This window comes from Bos taurus, chromosome 12 (genome assembly GCF_002263795.3).
Source record: "Bos taurus isolate L1 Dominette 01449 registration number 42190680 breed Hereford chromosome 12, ARS-UCD2.0, whole genome shotgun sequence".
NCBI classification, from domain to species: domain Eukaryota; kingdom Metazoa; phylum Chordata; class Mammalia; order Artiodactyla; family Bovidae; genus Bos; species Bos taurus.
The window spans coordinates 47,711,677-47,731,871 of NC_037339.1; the positions used below are offsets into that span (position 1 = coordinate 47,711,677).

The 20,195-nt window shown below is 35.5% G+C and overlaps 1 protein-coding gene across 3 annotated transcripts in view; it reads left to right on the plus strand.

Moving 5' to 3' along the window:
- PIBF1 (progesterone immunomodulatory binding factor 1) overlaps positions 1–20,195 on the plus strand; it is a 233,690-nt gene that overhangs the window by 178,768 nt on the left and 34,727 nt on the right. For all 3 annotated transcript variants that reach the window (XM_002691887.6, XM_059892258.1, XM_059892259.1), the window contains exons 15-16: positions 7,751–7,881; positions 14,670–14,754. In XM_002691887.6, the coding sequence (XP_002691933.2) occupies positions 7,751–7,881; positions 14,670–14,754 (216 nt within the window). The remainder of the gene's footprint in view (positions 1–7,750; positions 7,882–14,669; positions 14,755–20,195) is intronic.

Below are 20,195 nucleotides of genomic sequence, written 5' to 3' on the forward strand. Positions count from 1 at the left end.
TAATCCTCTGCAGCCCTCTCTACTCCTGTGACCTCAGTCATTGCTTCCAGGCTGATTATTTCCGAATATTTTAACATCCTACTCTCATGAATTTCTCCTTATTCTGTGGACCATACTTCTGGACCATATTCAGGACCAGAGCAGGGCTGATAATCATACTTACTTTTGGTTATTAAATAATGTTCAGAGAAACACTTGTAAGCAGCTGTTGCCCTCAGCCCACAAGTGTCATTCTACCACGATGGTCCTGTCTATCCTGGTGCCTCTCCTCAGATCTTCTGGACCTCCCCACTTTTCAGCAACGAAAAAGTAACACCTGGAACCACAGAGTTTCTCCAGGATCCTGCCCCGGTGCAAAGGCTAGCATCCTAATTGGTTGAATTGTATCCATTAAATATTAATATTACCCCTGTTGTAGGTGATGATGTCATTAACTATATTGGGCACAGGAGAAGCAGCTAGTTTTAGTGGGGAGAATAGTAAATTCAGTATATAAGATAGTTTATGTGCAATACTCTTAAACCTACTAAAATGGTTGGATGGAGTGACCTGTAATAAGTTCAAAAATCACAAAGCTGTGCTTTCCAAATTTGACTAATCATCAGAATCTAAGGCCCAACCCTGAGAAATTTTGACTCATTAGAATTGGGGCAGGACCCAGAAATCAGTTTTTTAACCTTTCCCACAGTGGTTCTGATGATTAGGTGGATATGAGAACCACTGCTTTGGACTGAGGACACAGCGAAGTAGAACCAAAGTATTGCCCCCTGTTGGACCTCAAATAGGCATTTCCATTCCATGGCATAGTCAGAAAGATCAGACAACAGGATATGTGGGTTTTTCTGCACAACTAATTACCACAGCCAGAAAGTATCACATGTATGTATTTTATACACAGAAAGCAACTCAGTGTTGCATTCCACTCAACAGAATGCATTTCGTCCCTGGTAAGAAAGAGTTCCACTTCTAGGAGTTTCTTTGAAAATAAATTCCACAAGGAAATCAATCCCTGTTTGGGAAAAACGTAACAAAGTGTAGTCACCTTCTTATGTCTTTTAAATTTAAGAGAACATATATAATTATATTATAATCAGGTGTTGCTTTTCTCTGAATCATATGTACAGTTTATTGAAACAAAAGAGAAATAACAATTCTATAAAATGTTGTATCGTGAGTTTAGTCCTGAGTCATTCGTTATGTACGTGATTCCTGAGTCACTAATTACTAAGGCTTTCCTATAAGGAAAAGAGTACTAACAATAGGCAAAGTCAGTGATTGTGAAACTTTTTGAATACAAATGATTATAGTTACCAAAAGATTGTTTTAAAACTGTATTGGAGAAATTAAATTCTGTTGTTACATTAATATCAAAAATAGATATTAACATCAGTTTTCATTGAAAAACATGTACTTTAATTTGCTGAGGAATTAAATCTGGGGGATTTAAAAGCTTATAAAGAAACATTCTTAAAATTTACAGCATTATAGAAGTTTTACTATCTAGAGAGAAAGAAGTTTGTTGGTTGCCTAGTAGAGATACATTTTGGAAGTAAGGTTTTTGGTCCTCAATTTTGTTTATAATACTAAAACGTAATATATGTGATTGCTGTAATGAGAAAAAAACAAAGTAAAATAATTAAGGTTAATGCCTGCTGTTACATTTTTTTCTGTAAATGCCCTTAGTTCTCCCATGTCCCGCCCACCCCTGCTCCCTACCCCCCAACTATTCCGCACTTGGAAACACAAAACAACTTGTCAGTTCAGTTTATTCAGGTAGGGTCAGTTCTGTGAAAACAAAGTCAAGGCAATTGTTTGATTTAATTGACTAGTGAAACTGGTTATACAGGTAAGTAGAAGTTAGTTTTATTTCTGTCCAGCTGCATATTTGAATGTTCATAAAATAACTTAGCAGAATAATAAGATTCCAGTGACATTGTAATAGATTTTAAAGAATGATTACCAAAGCAAGGGAAAAGGGCTCTAAAACACAAACTGCAGAAAATATTCATGGTATTTGTTTTTCTTTATGGCTCTCCCGTCACTATAATGAATTGTGTCCAAAAAAAAAAGAAGTCTTTTCTTTCACTATTCATATCCTGTTCTTTGAGGAATTTTTTTCCTAGGTGATAGTTAATATAACCTTAACAAAAATGTCCAGTATAATTCAGGTGAATCATTTACATAACTTTTATAAAGTGGTCCTCAAACTGTATGCTGATAGCCTTTAAGAGTTAGTCAGCCACCTCTTGGCTTCACTTTCTTCCTCACCCGCCTGAACCTCATGGTTGATCATTTTCACAATGAACGTTTCTGCCCTTGATTCTTTGTCCCTTCCTCTGTTCACACCCTGCTCTTCTCTACACCTTCAACTTGGAGGTTGCTGGTCACTCTTTTTTTTTTTTCCCCCTGTGAGAGGAGAAGCAAAAAAAGTGCAGTGCTTAAATACATGATATGTTTCGATCTTAATTCAAAAAAAATGAGTAGATCTTGTAAATGTAGTTTATTTGAGAGGGAAATATAAATCATTTCTTGTCCTAGAAAAACAGCAAATCTTCAGCCTCAGTTAAACTTGTTAGGGTTTATAAAGGAAAGAGAAAAAATTTTTTCATATAAAAAGCTAGAATTTTATTGTCAAAGAACATTTAAGGTCATAAAGTAGGAATTTTATCATTTTTTTTTCTGCATAATAAAATGCTCCCTTCCTGACCCCCTCATCCTTATAATAATAGATATCCACCACTTTTTTTCTAATTGTTCAGTTTTCACATATCCAGCTTTCTAGTTCCTTTTTCAAGAACTTATTATGTACCAAAGTGGTGGCCTCCTCATACTGACAGTAGTGTGTAGTCCTGTTCTAGCATACATTTTATATTTGCTTAGGAGAAGAAGAGTAAACACAAAGAAATTTAAAAAAACTAAGGTTGGTTGATTACATAAATGATAAAATCCTTTAGGAAGATCTAAAGGAAAGGTCTTATATATCAAGAACATTACATAGTTTGTACCCCTTTCATATTGGTGCTTCTGTTATGGAAAAAAATTTTAAAGTATCAAGGAAAAATTTTATCTACAGTACAAAATAATTTGTTTTAGCATTATTTATACTAGTCAAAAATTGATGACAGCCTAAATGTTTGCTAGTATAAACAATGTAATTAAATTGTGACTCACTGGCTTACTAGACAGTTTTATAACCATTAAAAATATAAATTAAGGTCTTCTGACAGCCTGAAAGAATGATTATGATATAAGATAAAGTGAAAAAGGATGATACAAAGTTGTACACAGTACACTAACGTTGAACAATCTGAAAAGGAACTAGAATATTTTATTTATAAAATAAAATACTTAGGAATAAATTTGATCAAAGGGGAGAAAGACGTGCACTGGAAACTACAAGACATTCCTGAAAGAAGTTAAAGAAGACATCCCTGGCTAATAGATGATTTAAGATTGTTTTTTGTGTGTTTGGTTGGTTGGCTTGGTTGTTTTTTCTCTTAATTTTTTTAAATTAAAGTATTGTTGAATTATAACATTGTATAAGTTTGAGATATAGAACATAGTGATTCACAGTTTTTAAAGATTATACTCCATCTGTAGCTGTTGTACAATATTGACTATATTCCCTGTGCTGTACAACATATCCTTGTAGCTTTTTTTTTTCTTTTTCTTTTTAGCCATGCTGCACGGCTTGTGAGATCTTAGTAACCTGACCAGGGATTGAACCCAGGCCCTTGGTAATAAGAGTGCAGAGGCATAACCACTGGACCGCCAGGGAATTCCCACTGACTTCTTTTATACATACTAGTTTGTTCCTCCCCCACCCCTATCCTCCCCTACCCTCTCTTCCCTCTCCCCACAGATAAACCACTAGTTTGTTTTCTATGTCTGTGAGTTTGTTTCTTTTTCTGTTATATTTACTAGTTTGTTGTGTTCTGTAGATTCCACAGATAAGTGACAACATTACAATATTTGTCTTTCTGTCTGACTTACTTCACTAAGCATGATGCCCTCCGAGTCCATCAATGCTGTTGCAAATGGCAGTATTTCATTTTTCATGACTGAGTAATATTCTCTCTGTGTGTGTGTGTGTGTGTGTGTGTGTGTGTGTGTGTGGTTATTGTTTAGTCTTTAAGTCCTATTCGATGCCTTTGGTACCCCGTGGACTGTAGCCTGCCAGGCTCCTCTGTCCATGAGATTTCCCAGGCAAGACTACTGGAGTGGGTTGCCATTTCCTACTCCAGGGGATCTTCCCAACCCCAGAGATCAAGCCCATGTCTTCTGCATTGGCAGGTGGCTCTTTACCACTAAGCCACCTGTGAAGCCACCACATCTTCTTGCTCCGTTCATCTGTTGATGGACTTGCTTCTATATCTTGGCTATTTTAAGCAACTTCTGTTATGAGTATTGGGGTGCATGTATCTCCATCTTTTCCAAAGGACAGAAGAACCAAAAAAAATTGCAGTGCTAAAATAAATGATATGTTTAGGGGAGTGGGATTGCTTGATCATCTGATACTCTATTTTTAGTTTTTCGAAGAACCGCCATACTATTTTCCATAGTGTCTGCACCAATTTATATTCCCACCAACAGTGTTCAAGGGTTCTCTTTTCTCCACATCTTGCCAACATTTGTTATTTGTGGTCTTTTTGATGATAGCCATTCTGATAGGTGTAAGGTGATAACTTACTGTGATTTTGATTTACATTTCTCCAGTGATTGGTGATGTTGAGCATCTTTTCATCTACCTGTTAGCTATCTGTATGTAGAAGACTTAATATTGTTAAGATAACAGTACTACTCAAAATGACTGACAGATTCAGAGCAGTCCCTATCAAAATCCCAAAGGTATGTTTTGCAGAAACAGAAAAGCCCATTTAAAAATTCATGTGGAATTTCAAGTGACCTCGAATAGCCAAAACAGTCTTGAAAATGGAAAACAAAGGTAGAAAGACTCATACTTTAGATTTTAAAACTTATTGTGAAGTTACAGTAATCAAAAGAGTGTTACGCTGGCATAAGGACAGACATATAAGATTGATGGAATAGAATTGAGAGCCCAGAAGTAAATCTCACATACATGATTTTTTAGTAAGGATGCCAGGACCACTCAATGGAGAAAATACAGTCCTTTCAACAAACAATACTGGTAAAATTGGATATCTACATGTAAAAGATTGAAATGGACCCATGTCTTACACTGCATATAAAAATTAACTCAAAATGAATCAAATATGTTAAATTTCAAAAATAAACGTATAAAACTCATAGAAGAAAATGTAGGAGAAAATCTATGACCTTGGGATTGGCAGTGGTTTCTTTAAAATGACACCAAAATTATGTGCAACAACAACAACAAAAATAGGTATGGTTGTACGTCATCAAAATTAAAACCTTTTGTGATCAAAGGTCAGTATCAAGATGGTGAAAAGACAGCCTACAGAATAGGAGAAAATATTTGCAATTCACATAGCTAATTAAGGATTTAATATCCAGAATATATAAAGAACTCATATGACTCAACAGCAAAAAAAAAAAAAAGCCTAACTAAAATATGGGCAAAAGATGTGAATAGACATTTCTCCAAAGAGGATATTCAAATGGCCAATACGTACATAAAATAACTGTATTGGAGAGGATGTGGAGAAATTGGAACCAAGTGCATTGCTAGTAGGAATGTAAATGATGCAGTCACTTTGAAAAACAGTTGGCAGTTCCTCAAAAAGTTAAATACAGAATTACCATATGACCTAGCAATTCCACTCCACTCCTAGGTAGATAACCAAAGGAATTGAAAACAGGGACTCAAACAGGTATTTGTACACCACAACATTAGTCACAATAGCCAAAAAGTGGAAACAATGCAAGTATCCACTGGCAGATGAATGAATAAACAAAATATGCTATAAACATACAGTGGAATATTATTTAGCCATGAAAAGGAATACGGTGCAACATAGATAAACCTTGAATACATTAGAATTAAATGAATTAAACAGAGGCAACATGACAAATATCATATGATTCCACTTATATGAGGTATCTAGAATGGGCAAATTCATATAGAAAGAAAAGGGTTTCTGGGAACTAGGGAATTAAGGGGAGTGTTTTTACTTAATCTGTACAGAGTTTCTGTTTGGGTTGATGAAAATATTCTAGAAATAGATACTAGTGATGCTTACCTGTTGTGAATGTACTTAATGCCATTGAATTGTACACTGTAAAATGCACAAAATCATAAATTTTATGTTTATATTTTAAACATGATTATTTAAAATATATATAGTTATTTCAGTTCAGTTCAGTCGCTCAGTCATCTCCGACTCTTTGTGACCCCATGAACCGCAGCACGCCAGGCCTCCCTTTCCATAACCAACTCCTGGAGTCCACCCAAACCCATGTCCATTGAGTCCGTGATGCCATCCAGCCATCTCATCCTCTGTCGTCCCCTTCTCTTCCTGCCCTCAATCTTTCCCAGCATCACGGTCTTTTCAAATGAGTCAGCTCTTCGCATCAGGAGGCCAAATTATTGGAGTTTTAGCTTCAACATCAGTCCTTCCAATGAACACCCAGGACTGATCTCCTTTAGGATGGAATGGTTGGATCTCCTTGCAGTCCAAGGGACTCTCGAGTCTTCTCCAATACCATAGTTCAAAAACATCAATTCTTCTGTACTCAGCTTTCGTTATACTCCAACGCTCACATCCATACATGACCACTGGAAAAACCATAGCCTTGACTAGATGGACCTTTGTTGGCAAAGTAATGTTTCTGCTTTTGAATATGCTGTCTAGGTTGTTCATAACTTTCCTTCCAAGGAGTAAGCATCTTTTAATTTCATGGCTGCAGTCACCATCTGCAGTGATTTTGGAGCCCAGAAAAATAAAGTCAGCCACTGTTTCTACTGTTTCCCCATCTATTTGCCATGAAGTGATGGGACCGAATGCCATGATCTTAGTTTTCTGAATGTTGAGCTTTAAGCCAACTTTTTCACTCTCCTCTTTCACCTTCATCAAGAGGCTCTTTAGTTCTTCACTTTCTGCCATAATATAGTTATTTAGGTGCATAAATTATACATAGTGATTTAGGTACGTAAGTAAAGATGACAAGGAATATGAAAGCATGAAAAATCACAGAATTATAAGTGATTATGTTATTTTGGGGCTTCTGGGTGGCTCAGATGGTAAAGAACCTGCCTGAAATGCAGGAGACCCAGGTTCGATCCCTAGGTTGGGAAGATCCCCTATAGAAGAGAATGACAACCCCACTCCTGTATTCTTTCCTGGAGAATTCCATTGACAGAGGAACCTGGCAGGCTACAGTTAATGGAGTCGCAAAGAGTTGGACACGACTAGCAACTAACACTTTCACTGTGTTATTCTGAGTAGAAATAAAGTTCAAATAAATGATTTTCATTTTAGCTAATGGATATTCATTAAAAGATGAATTTTATATTGCATGTTGTCTCAGACCAACAAACAGTAAGAAAATTTAGGTGACTCATCCCCCAAATTGGTAATACTTAGTATTTTATTTAAAATTTTTCTTTCCTATTTACATGGTCTTTATTTTTATTTTAAAGAATAGTTATGTTGGTTAGTAATTTTTAAAACCTTCAGATTTACACAGGAAGAGCTTTTCAGAGTAATTCATGTAAAGGAGAGCTGGTGTCTGTGCTAGAGCATTTTGAACAGTTTCAGTTTCTTATGAAATTGTCTAGATTTTAATGAAACCTTTTTTTTTTCTTTAGCTTGACAGGGCCAATTCTCTGTTAAACCAGACTCAACAACCTTACAGGTATCTCATTGAATCAGTGCGTCAGAGAGATTCTAAGATTGATTCCCTGAAGAAGTGTATTACCGAACTAGAAAAAGATGTCAGGTAACCATCTACAAATCTTGTATTTGAGTAATAAAATATTATTATTATTTATTTGGATAATAAAGGCATTGTGAGCATAATACTGCTGTAGTTGAGGTTGGAAATTGGGAAGAAAAAATGTACATGACCAAAGGTGGTCTTAAATGTGATGTGTTCGATTTCTCTTAGAAAAGCTAAGTCATATCCCATTAAGGTGTTCACATTCCACCCGGTAAGTCAGAAGTCTTAGCCTGGAAGTAGCAATGCTACACTGATTAACAAAGCACTCCCCCCACCCCAGGGCACACAACAGCCAACCTATGCTGTCCTTGTTCCCTAGAATTCTTTAGTGGGATGGGCCACTTGTGGAGTCAGAACGACTTTTTAAACAGATAAAATGTACACATTTACTTAGATTCCTGTTGACTTTGCCAAGGAATTTAGGCTTTTCTGCCTCTGACCTTTTACATGAAGTAAACCATAAATTACCTCAATGTAAATAAATTCCTTTCACGTCCTTAGTTGAAATTGTTTTCTTACATGACACCTTATCAAAAGACTTGCTCCACTGAATAATTATTCAGATTCTTTACCTGTTCATCTAATGAGATCATTTTAATCTTTTTAAATTACAGTAGAATAATGATGCTATGTAAAGAAAGATGTTTTAACTCATGGATGCTTGGTTAGTTGGCTTAATTATCATTAGATTTTAAAATTATTTAGAATAAGTAATTAAATTATTAACCAATTTATAAAAGTATAAGCAAAGAATTAGATGAGAAAGAAAATTCTTAAATTAAGTAATTAGAAAAGGTAGTTTATTTAAAAATATAGTTATTGGAGAAGATAGCCATTAAATTTAGGTTTCCCGAGATATATAACCAAAAATATAAAACTACTGATAATTAACTGCATATAAGGTCCACATGCTAACTGTTTGCGCCACTGGAGCTCTCTGATAACTAACTCGAAAGTGTGAATGTTGTTTTTGATGAATCAGAATAATCTTTTCCTCTCTTTTCTACCCCACCAAAAAATTGGCCCCGAATTTTATTCTTGATCATAATTTTTTCAATAATATAATAAAGTAATTTTAAATCACATTGATGTTTTAAATGTCAACATAGATAACAATTTATTTCTAAATTAATTTTAAAGTTAAATATTTAAAATATTCATAACCAGCATTATGAAATTAATTCAGTGAATTAACTAAACCATTCTATAAATAGCTATTGGGAGCAATAGAAATTAGGTCTTATCATTCACTGGACACTTGGTTATCCTAGGGAAATTGAGGAAAGAGCCCCAAAGAGAATTTTTTCTTTACATATTATAGAAATTTATTATATTTGAAATTTTGTATAGAGTTTTGTTTTACCTTTGTAATCTTGGAGCAGGGATATATAAATTTGGGAAATTTGCCTCTTTCAGAATTACCTTCAAGTAAATTTGTTTGAATATTTATTTTACTAAGAATTAGGATAGCTAAAAATGTGTTTTATAGAGAAAAATATAGCCAGCTATAGGAGAAAATTATAATGATGAACAAATTCACCCCTGGAGAAAATTAGCCATTTGTCATCCAAGAACATATTAGTTTTGTGATAGGGCCAAAATTTTATCTGTCTGCTTTCTAATTCCATAATCTTCACCTCTATATTTTTTTTTCTTTAATAGAAAATTATTTAATTAGTATACATGTGTTCCCCATCCTGAACCCTCCTCCCTCCTCCCTCTCCACATCACCTCTATATTATATTGCCTCCCTATGTTCTAATCTGAATAATAGCTAATTTTTCATTAATATAATTAAGAGAAGCAAAAAAAACAAAAAATAATGTAGAATAGTAGTTAAAAGGAGAGCTTTTCGTGAGTTGATAATTGTTGAAACTGTGTGACAGATACATGGGGCCTTATTAAATTTTCTCTCTTGAAATATTTCATAATAAAGTTACTTTTCAAAAAAAGATTTTAAAAGGGAGGACAAGGACAAATCCAGCTCCGTCCTTAGTTTTGAATTAGAGCAAATCAATTAGTCTCTGAACTTCATCCAGTACAACTTCCTGTCATGATAAAATATTACCTTTCTGCAGTGCCCAATATGGTAGCCACCAGCTACATGTGGCGATTGAGCATATGCTAAGTGTTACTGAGGAACTAAATTTTTAATTGTATTTGAATTAAATTAATGTTAATTTTCACTGCCAATTCTGGCTAGCTAATGGCTGTAGTACTGGACACTATAGCCAATTTTCTCATCCGTGAAATGAGAGTGGCACCAACAGCACCGAATTCACATGGTTATTCTGCGCACTAAATGATATAACCTTTGTAACATATAGCACTGTTCCTACACTTAAAAATGCTCAATAAAGGTTTGATATTATTAGTATTGTCTTATTTTTAACATATTTTTATGTTGAAAATTATCTTTAAAATGAGAAATAACATTTCTCAAAATATGCTGAATCTCCACAAAAATTTGTTTAGTTGCTAAGTCATGTCCCACTGTTTTGCCACACTATGGACTGTAGCCCGCCAGGCTCCTCTGTCCGTGAGATTTCCCAGGCAAGAATACTGGAGTGGATTGCCATTTCTTTCTCCATGACAAAAATTAGGACTCCCTTAATAACAGCAACAGTAAGTAATCATAAGAACTATGCCAATTATGGAATTAAACAAACAAAAAAAATTTTATGTGCTAAACATCTGAGACCTTTAAAGCTGTCTGTGTTTCATAAATTTAGTATATACTATTTTAGTAGACTCTGAACTAATATTTCACAGGATATGAAGTCTTGCCCTTCATTGAAGCAACTATCTTCTAATGTGAAGAGTTAAGGTGCTTTCAGCATTTTAATTATGGCTTTCAAGATGCTGTAGCTGTACCCTGATGTCATGGATGAAAAGATACCATACAATACACAGCCCAGTCAACAAGTCAGACACAGCAGGTTAGGTCACATTCTGCCTACCATCACCCTGACTCTGAGCCAGTGGCATTTCAAATAGAGTAGAATTATACTGGGCTTCAAGTACATATCAGCCTGGTTTTTTTCCTCATGGTAAATGCATCTGTAAAAAATATAGATATTAATGTGAACATCAAAGGGTAATTGTGAAAATTAAATAAAGTAGCATATAAAAAGCAAAAGCTCCGACACACAGGAGAAACTCAGTAAATGTTACCTCCCTTCCTCTTGTACTTCATTAATTCGAAATTTAAACATTCGATGACCCATCCAAAGAGATGACTAAGTGATTATGTTCCTTGAAAATTCCTGTTTGTTTTTGCTGGGTGTGGATTTTAATTGTAAAGAATATTTACATAAACTGATTAATTTGTAAATATTTCTCTAGCTTATACAATATAACCTTCTTTAAAGAACTAAATATAATTTTATCATTTTTCTACAAAATAAGGCAGTATCACTATATCACCCACAACTCGCCAGTTTAGCTATTGATACAATTTATTCAGTGCCTAGAAAGGTTAGAGTAAATATGCACTAAAATGAGATTGTGATAAACATGTTAATAGCTAACACTTGAGATATCACTATTCACTGTCATTAAAGAAATAATCTGTTCTAAAAGTAGTACTTTTAACAACCTTCCACCAATCCACAAGAGAGTCTGAGTTATATAGGTTTGATCTATAGGTCAGGACTGAAGAAAGCATGGAAAGAGAATAATTAGCATAAATTTTCTTTTTCTGTTGTCAGTTTTCCATTTTTTGTTAACTATTCATTTAGGAGGAAAAGACTACTTAGGCTTATAAGACTAAGCCAGAGTATATTGATCCAGGAAGTTAAGAAACAGTATATCAGGAATATGTTTTCATACAGCAGGTGAAACAGAGCCATAAACATGAATTTCTGAGTAATAATTAACAGTGAATTGAACAATTATGGGTGTAATATACCATTCACCGTAGATGTGCTTATAAGGAGATTTGTTTTGTAGTTGCTTTATGAGTCACGCATAGAAGCTTTGTATTTTTAAGGGTAAGTTTCCACTGTTATGAAATGTCCTATGGAGGTTAAACTTCCATTGAGTAATTACTGTGTGTGGAAGAACACAGAATATAGTAATCATCATATTCACTTTTAGAGACCCATGTGTTGAAAGTGGTCTCCATTGTGATTTAAGAAAGACAAGGCTAAGACTGAGAATATACACCCAAGGGGCTTCCCTGATGACTCAGTGGTAAAGAATCCACCTGCCAAGGCAGGAGACGCAGGTTCAATCCCTGGGTCAAGAAGATCCCCTGGAGAAGGAAATGGCAACCCACTCTAGCATTCTTGGCTGGAAAATCCCATGGACAAAGGAACCTGGCAGACCGCAGTCTCAAAAGAGGCAGACACGACTGAGCAACTGCAAGTCTGTGGAGCCAACGTGTCACAGAGTTGCTTTGTAAGCCCGTTTATCCACTTGCCTTTTATTCCATATTATATGGTTATTTTTGTTACTTAAATATGAAATATTTACTTTATTCTAAAAAAATTAGGCACTACATATGAAGCATTTCTAATGAATTATTCGGTCCAAATCCTTTGATTACATCAACGTTCCATTCCTATTACACTGTACTGTACTTAATGGGCCTGTTGATATTTGAGAGCCTGTCTTTGTGTCTGTGTATGCACACCCCTGTGTGTACTGCATGGAGTCCATGTTTACATTCTGTGTGTGGGGGGTACCTGTAATATACATATGTAAATGTATATGAGTATGTATATGAACACATATCTGTTCTTTGAAAATTCCTCTTCCTATTTATTGGACATTTATTTTCATTTTGAAAAATATAGAATTTTAAAGTTAAAGAAACACCCGATCCTTTACCATTTTGGGGAGGACTCAAGCAGAACACGGCACTCGATTTCCTTTATATCTAGTTTTTTTCAACTCCTCAGCTCAGTAGGATCTCTGGCGCCTAAATACAAAAGTCAGTTTGTTTTCCTGCTGAGCTGCTTACCTTTATTGACATTTAATTACCATTTTCCTCTTATGACTCTTATCTAAATCAGTAACACAGTATAGCATTTATGTAGAGGTTTGTGTTCAGTGTTTTATATAATCATTCATTAGATAATTCACATGTCCCTTTGACATACATGAGCATCATTTCCACTTTAATAGATGTGAATACTGAGGTTCATTGGGGTGGTATTTGTGGTGCATTATACTACACAGTCACAGAGAAGGCAATGGCACCCCCCTCCAGTACTCTTGCCTGGAAAACCCCATGGACGGAGGAGCCTGGTAGGCTGCAGTCCATGGGGTTGCGAAGAGTCGGACACGACTGAGCGACTTCACTTTCACTTTTCATTTTCCTGCATTGGAGAAGGAAACAGCAACCCACTCCAGTGTTCTTGCCTGGAGAATCCCAGGGACGGGGGAGCCTGGTGGGCTGCCGTCTATGGGGTCACACAGAATCGGACACGACTGAAGCGACTTAGCAGCAGCAGCAGCATACTGCACAGTTGAATCAGTGGCACAGTTGGAAATGGAAGTCAGAATTGCATCTAGTCTTTCTTCTCAGAGGACAGACTCTGATGCTTCCTTGGGGAAGTTCTCTATTCTCAAGTCCTTGGAATTAAGTTCTCCCAGAACATGTACTGCTATTCCTTGAGTTTAAAAAAAACTTGTCCCTAATATTTTAAAAATTAGTGGCATTCCATTTTCTTAAAGTATAACTTAAAACATCCTACCTATTCAGCAAACAATTCTCATTAACTTTACTGTCTCAGATTCTGTTTTGACATTCAAGGAACTGTGTTTCTTCAATTCATTGTTGCTTTTCTTAATCCTGGTTGCAGTACTGTCTGAATAGACTCACTCCAGTGGCTTTCAAAGAATATTTAATGGTTCTAATTAATTCTTATATGTTGAATAATAAAACTCCAGACAGTGTAAGATAAGCCTCAGATATTTATCTTTTCAAATAATAATATGTCCTTACAATTAGGCTTGTCACCCTTTCCTATCAGAAAATAGGTCATTTCAAAGAAAAATCCACAATGCAGACTTAGAAATTAAAGACTAAGCTAAGAAAATGGAGGCAAAAATTGTTTTCCTGAGTTTAGTATAGACCAAATATCTAATTAATTTATCTCAGTTATGTACCTGGTAATTTAGTATATGGCTTCCCTGGTGACTCAGAGGGTAAAGCATCTGCCTACAATGTGGGAAACCTGGGTTCAATCCCTGGGTCCGGAAGATCCCCTGGAGAAGGAAATGCCAACCCATTCCAGTACTCTTGCCTGGAAAATCCCATGGACTGAGAAACCTGGTAGGCTACAGTCCATGGGGTTGCAAAGAGTTGGACATGCCTGAGAGACTTCACTTTCACTTTCTTTCACTTTCAAATTATAAAATATACTTTCAGTTTTAAGGATAAACGTTATAATTTGACTTTCAGTGTCTCAAATTTTAATATGGTGCCATATGTACTTTCTTTTTACCTTTTATATAAGTCCCACTTCATCTTTTTACATTTCAGGAGTAACCAGTCATCTTTAAAAAAAACACTAATTGTATGCCCCCACTAGGAAGAAAAGTATTCTATGAAAATGTCTCAGTCACGTTGTCAGATTGAAAAAATATTCTTATAAAATAGGTAGGCCAATGATTGAATCAAACATTGAAGTCACTGATCTGATATCTTTATGAAGTATAAATTTAATTTTTCTTTAATTCAAATCATCAAATGTGTCTTTAATCTTCTACAATTTCTTATTTGTTAAATTTGCACTAGTATGACAGTTTTTTAAACTTGGTGTATTTTTTCCCCCTAGCAATTTAAATAAAGAAAAGTCAGCTTTGCAGCAAATGAAGGATCAGATGGCATTAGATTTGGAACAACTTCTAAATCATCGTGAGGTACTTTTCCATTTTGTCTTGCTTTTTAACACTTTAGGCTTTTTGAGAATCAAATTGGGTTGAGATTATTGGATCCCAGTCTCCCATATTCATTATGAGTTAATTCTTATTCCTGGAATTCCTAATTCTTGATGCTCCCTTACTGCCTTATTCATATCTCCATCATTGAATTTCCATGTTATTTAATAATCATGTGTGTTACACCTTTCTCCCTACAGACAGTAAATTTCTTTAGTGTACCTCTTGTCTTGTTTGTCATTCTGTAGCCGGTGCCTAGTGTACAATATTTGTGTTGAACTTTAAAATCCATAAGTTTTCTTTAATTTCTTCCTCATGAAAAATCTTTTAGACTTAATACAATCCCCATCTTATAAAAGAAGTAAATGAGTTTTAGGGGGTTTGCCTAGAGCCAGATGGTCACTGGGGTAACTTCAGTGTTCTTTCTCATTTTTAAAGTCAGATTTATTGAGATATAATATACAATAAAATTTACCCTTTCTAGCATACAATTCTGTGATTTTTGGCTAATGCACACAATTCTGTGATTTTTGGCTAATGCGCACAGTTCTGTAACCATCACCACAAGCAATATATAAGATAGTTTCATCATCACAGAAAATTCCCTCTTGAACCCTTTTCCCCAACTCTAGTCTGAGCAACCACTGATCTGTTTTCTATCCCTGTAGTTTTGCCTTTTCCAACAAAAGGTATTATCCTTTCACAGAATGTCAAATAAATAAAATTATCAGGGAATTCTTTGACAGTCCAGTGGGGTAGGACTCTGCTCTTTCACTGACAATGGGACAGGTTCCATTCCTGGTCTGGGAATTAAGATCCCACAAGCCAAGTAGTACAGCCAAAAAAGGAAATAATAATAATAATAATAATGAAATTATTGGTCTTTTCAATCTGGGTTTTGTTCAGTTGCCATAAAAAAGATTCATTCATGTTATTATAAATATTAGTAACTTGTCCTTTTTATTGCTGAGTAGTATTCCATTGTATGGATATACCACAGTTTGTTAATCCATTCGCAGTTGAGGGTCATTTGCGTCGTTTCCATTTGGGAACCCTTAAAAATAAAGCTGCTGTACACTGTTGTGTATATGTTTTTATGTAAATAAAATTTTCCTTTTCTCTTGGTAAATATCAGGAGCAGGTCTGGGTCATGTGGAAAGTGTATGTTTAACATTGTAAGAAACTGCCAGACTATTTTCCAAAGTGACTATGTCTTTTGCATTCCCACCAGCAACAAGTGCGAGTTCCAGTTGCTCTGCATTCTCACTAACAGTTGGTATCATTAAGCTTAGTTTTTTAATCCATGAATTTTTTCCACTGTACTATCACTGCCTTGTCTTAGCCACGTTTTTACTGTTTTGCAGTCCTAACAGAGAAAGAAATGCTCAAAGCAGGTCATTGGTTTATAAGTATCCTGAAGACATATATGTCTGGAAATATATTTCCATATCTGGAAAAGATATATCAGGTATTTGGGAAGAAATTACTGGAAGGAAATTATTGAGAGAGATGAAGCAAGGAATATTCCTAGAAACAACTTAAAGATACATATCCTAGAAATAATGTCAAGGGAATTGGGAGACTGTCTTTATCTTAGAAATGGCCTTTGGAGTGAGTTCTCTTAAAGTTGTATTTTATGTGATAGGTGAAAAGGATAAGAAAGTGTCCCTGGGCTAAATTTTAGAGGTGATTTTTAGGTAGATAAGTAGACCTGACAACAAGTTACAGAGTAGAGAAATTTCTGAAGATATTTATTCTTTTTTCCGACTTCAAGCATTCCAGGCCTCATCTACTATTACTTGTGTCCTAGGATTTCCATTTCAAATAGTTGTTGCCTCACTGTGGAAGCCAGATTCATTCAGTATGTGTATCATAACAAAAGTTTTTAAAACTGAATATATAAGAAGTAGTAGCTACAGAGATCCATTAAGTCATACATACCAAAAAGCTTTTTTTCCCCAAAAAAAGCTGCATAATAGATAACGTATTTAGAATGGCAAGTCTCATTTGAATTTAGAGAATTATGCTTAACTCTGAAAAATATATGAAAGCCTTCATTTATATATTTTGTATGTCACACTTGGAATCACATTATTCATGAGTCCAAATAAAAACTATAAGTTTTAATAGTGGGTTGAGACTTGAGTAGGTTTAAAGGAAAATATGTCTTAACATAAAAATTAACTACTAGCAAGGTGAATTAAGTTGACAGCTACCGCATGGCATCAATAAATTTTGCAAGGATATATATCTAATTAAATAATTATCAATTAATTGGCATGCATTTGAGATTTCTTCATTTTGGTATATAAATAATCCAACATTATAACTTTTCTTTATGCCAGTCAAAGAAAAGTAGCTTTTCTTTTTCCCCAAAGCAAAGTAAAAATTCAAGTTTAATGAAACAAATCTGATATAAGCTTGTAATCTTTTCTAAGAAATGGTTTAAGGAATTCCCTGATATTTAGGACTCCGCATTTTCATTACCAGGGGTCTGAGTTTGATCTGCAGTCTGGGAACTAAGATCCCACAAGCCTCCTGGCCAAAAAAAAAGAAGAAAGAAAGAAACAGTTTAGCACCAACTTGCATCACGTGTACAGCGTGCATGCTCAGCCACGTGTGACTCTTTGCAACACTATGGACTGTGTCTCCCTAGGCTTCTCTGTCCATGGGATTTTCCAGGCAAGAATACTGGAATGGATTGCCATTTCCTACTCCAGGGAGCCTTCCCAACCCAGGATTCAAACCCACATCTCTTGCATCTCCCAAGTTGGCAGGCAGATTCTCTACCACTGCATTACCTGGGAAACCCTTAACATGTGTGCAGACCCAAATGCAAATACAGAAGGCTTCTATGGAAAGAAAATAGCCTGTAACCCAGGAATATGCTTGACCATTCCTTTGAACATTTGCCTGATGAGACAGAATCTGCAAGATTGATTTATTCATTTTATGACTCTGAGGGTGACATGTCCAGAACACCTAGTAGATAACAGTTGAATAAGAATGACTCTGGTAAGTCAAATTTATTGAAAGTGAACATCAAGACTGAGACTAAGGGGAGGGCAAGCAGTCACCGAGGGCACAAAATAGTGGAGGTGCCCCCTCTCAGGGGTGTGCCCAGTGCAGGGCGGGCAGCTGAGAACTTGCCTCACCCTTGTCAGGACCCTGTGGAAATGATCTAGCATGAGTCATTGATTCAATCAGCCAAATTTTCTTAGTTTAAATAAGTGATTCATAAAGAGACCAAATGAACATTTAAAGTGTTTCATATTCTTTTTTGCATTGGACATGTCTTGCTTTAATTTTATAAGTGATGTTACTTAGTTCTGGTAAGACTGTGTGTGTGTGGTGGTAATACAAAATGAGATCCCCACTTCATTTACATAGTTATCAAATATGTGTTACATGAAAAAAAGAAAATGGATGGGATAGTCCTGGGTTGACGATGCTAGGATAGGTGAGGCATGGCCACAGGGTTTTTCTTTTCTGTATTGGTCTTAGCTCAAAACGGCAGCTTAAAACCTCATTCACATTAATAGTTCAGTTGTGGTCTTAAGAATTTCCAGGAAGGATAAAATCAATAGTGCTCTCTTATTCTATCAGTTTTTAGAATTGATACATTCAAAACCATTGTATGTATTTGGAAAGTGTATTGGGTGACTTTTATTCTCATCTTTTCTTTAGAGAAAGTATATTAACCTAATAAAAAAATGTTAAGAAAGGATTGTTGTTTAGTCACTCAGTGGTGTCTCTTTGTGACCCCAGGACTGTAGCCCACTGGGCTCCTTTGTTCATGGGATTTCCCAGGCAAAAATGCTGGAAAGGGTTGCCATTTCTTCCTCCAGGGGATCTTCCTGACTTGGGGGTCAAACCTGCGTCTCCTGCGTAGCTGGCAAATTCTTTTCCACTGCGCCACCAGGGAAGCCCTACTGAGCCTGTGCTCTAGAGCCCGTGAACCTCAACTAATGAGCCCATGTGCTGCAACTACAAAAGCCTCTGCACCCTAGAGCCAGTACTGTGCAGTAAGAGAAGCCTGAGCACCACAGTGAAGAGTAACCCCCACTCCCCACCACTGGAGAAAACCCACCCATGGCAGTGATGACCCAGAAGAGCCAAAAATCAATCACTCTTATTAAAAAAGACACAATTTAATGTCATGATCCCTGCCTTTATAGAAGATCAGAACAAAATCTGGTGCCATTTCTCTTTGTTTTGTGAAACTTTAGGGACCGACTAAATGCTTCCATTTATATTATATAATTTAGTGTTCGCTGCTGTCCCCTGAGATAAGTATCGTTGTCCCTACTTTTACAGATGAAACTGATGCTGAGTAACTCATGGTTAAGTAACTCAACCATGATTACATACTTACTGTTAAAACTTTTTTTTTTTTTCTGAAACAGAAGCTTATGATCCTTCTTAGTCTCATTTAGACAAAAATCTCATGATGAATTATTGTTTGCGTGAGTTCCAGGAAAATTTTTGCCACAGTAGATGAAGCTATATGCTTTTTTTTTTTTTTCCAGAAAATGAGAACTGTATAATTTAACGTGTTTCCTTTTTGTCTTAGTTGACAGAAAACTCAGAGCTAAATATCTTATCCAGGTGTTGTAATCTTTTTCTTTTCTTTCACTTATGATGCTTCAAAGTAGCTTTCTCTTTATCTTTCAAGTGGAATGAAATCTTTTTTACCCTTCAGTGCCTCCATTTATACTAAGATCTTTTATGTATTAAAAATATAAAATATAAATCTTAAATAATTAGGTTTTTAAAAATATAAAGGAAAAGACCGACTAACATGACCTCACTTTTAGTTAACAGTATCAGGGCTTCAAATTCAACATTCAGTTTTGAGTATAAGAAATATGATTCCTTAGAATGACTTTTCTTATTTCATCATATGTCCTTAGAATCTAAGCTTTCAAGAGCAGGAAAAATATCTTTAATCAGCTAAGTATCTAGTAAAATACTGAGCATAATTTTAAGAAATGGATATAAAAGCTCTTTTTTAAATTCTTTAAATTCTAACTGTGTTAGGGACAGTGGTAAGAGCTCCTCTTAGGAAGCTTTTCAGTGTTTTATTGAGCAATAGTTGGTATCATGAGCTTAAACTGGTGATGTTGGGGTTCAACAAAAATGAACCAATTTGAAAACTATGAGCTTGGTGATTGATTGGATTTAGGGAATGATGAGAGAAGGAATGAGAATTGATGCCTGGGGTTTTGGCTTGTGTCCTGGGTTTATGGTGATGCTATGAAGGCCATAGGATGAATAGGTTTAGGAAAGAACTCAAGAAAATATCTAAGTGGATATATTCATAGAGAGTTTGAAATGTAGGTTCTGGAGTCCAAGGAAGAGGACTTTTCTAGAGCTAGAGATTTGAGAGTCAAAGCATGAACACGGTGTGTACACGGAAGCAG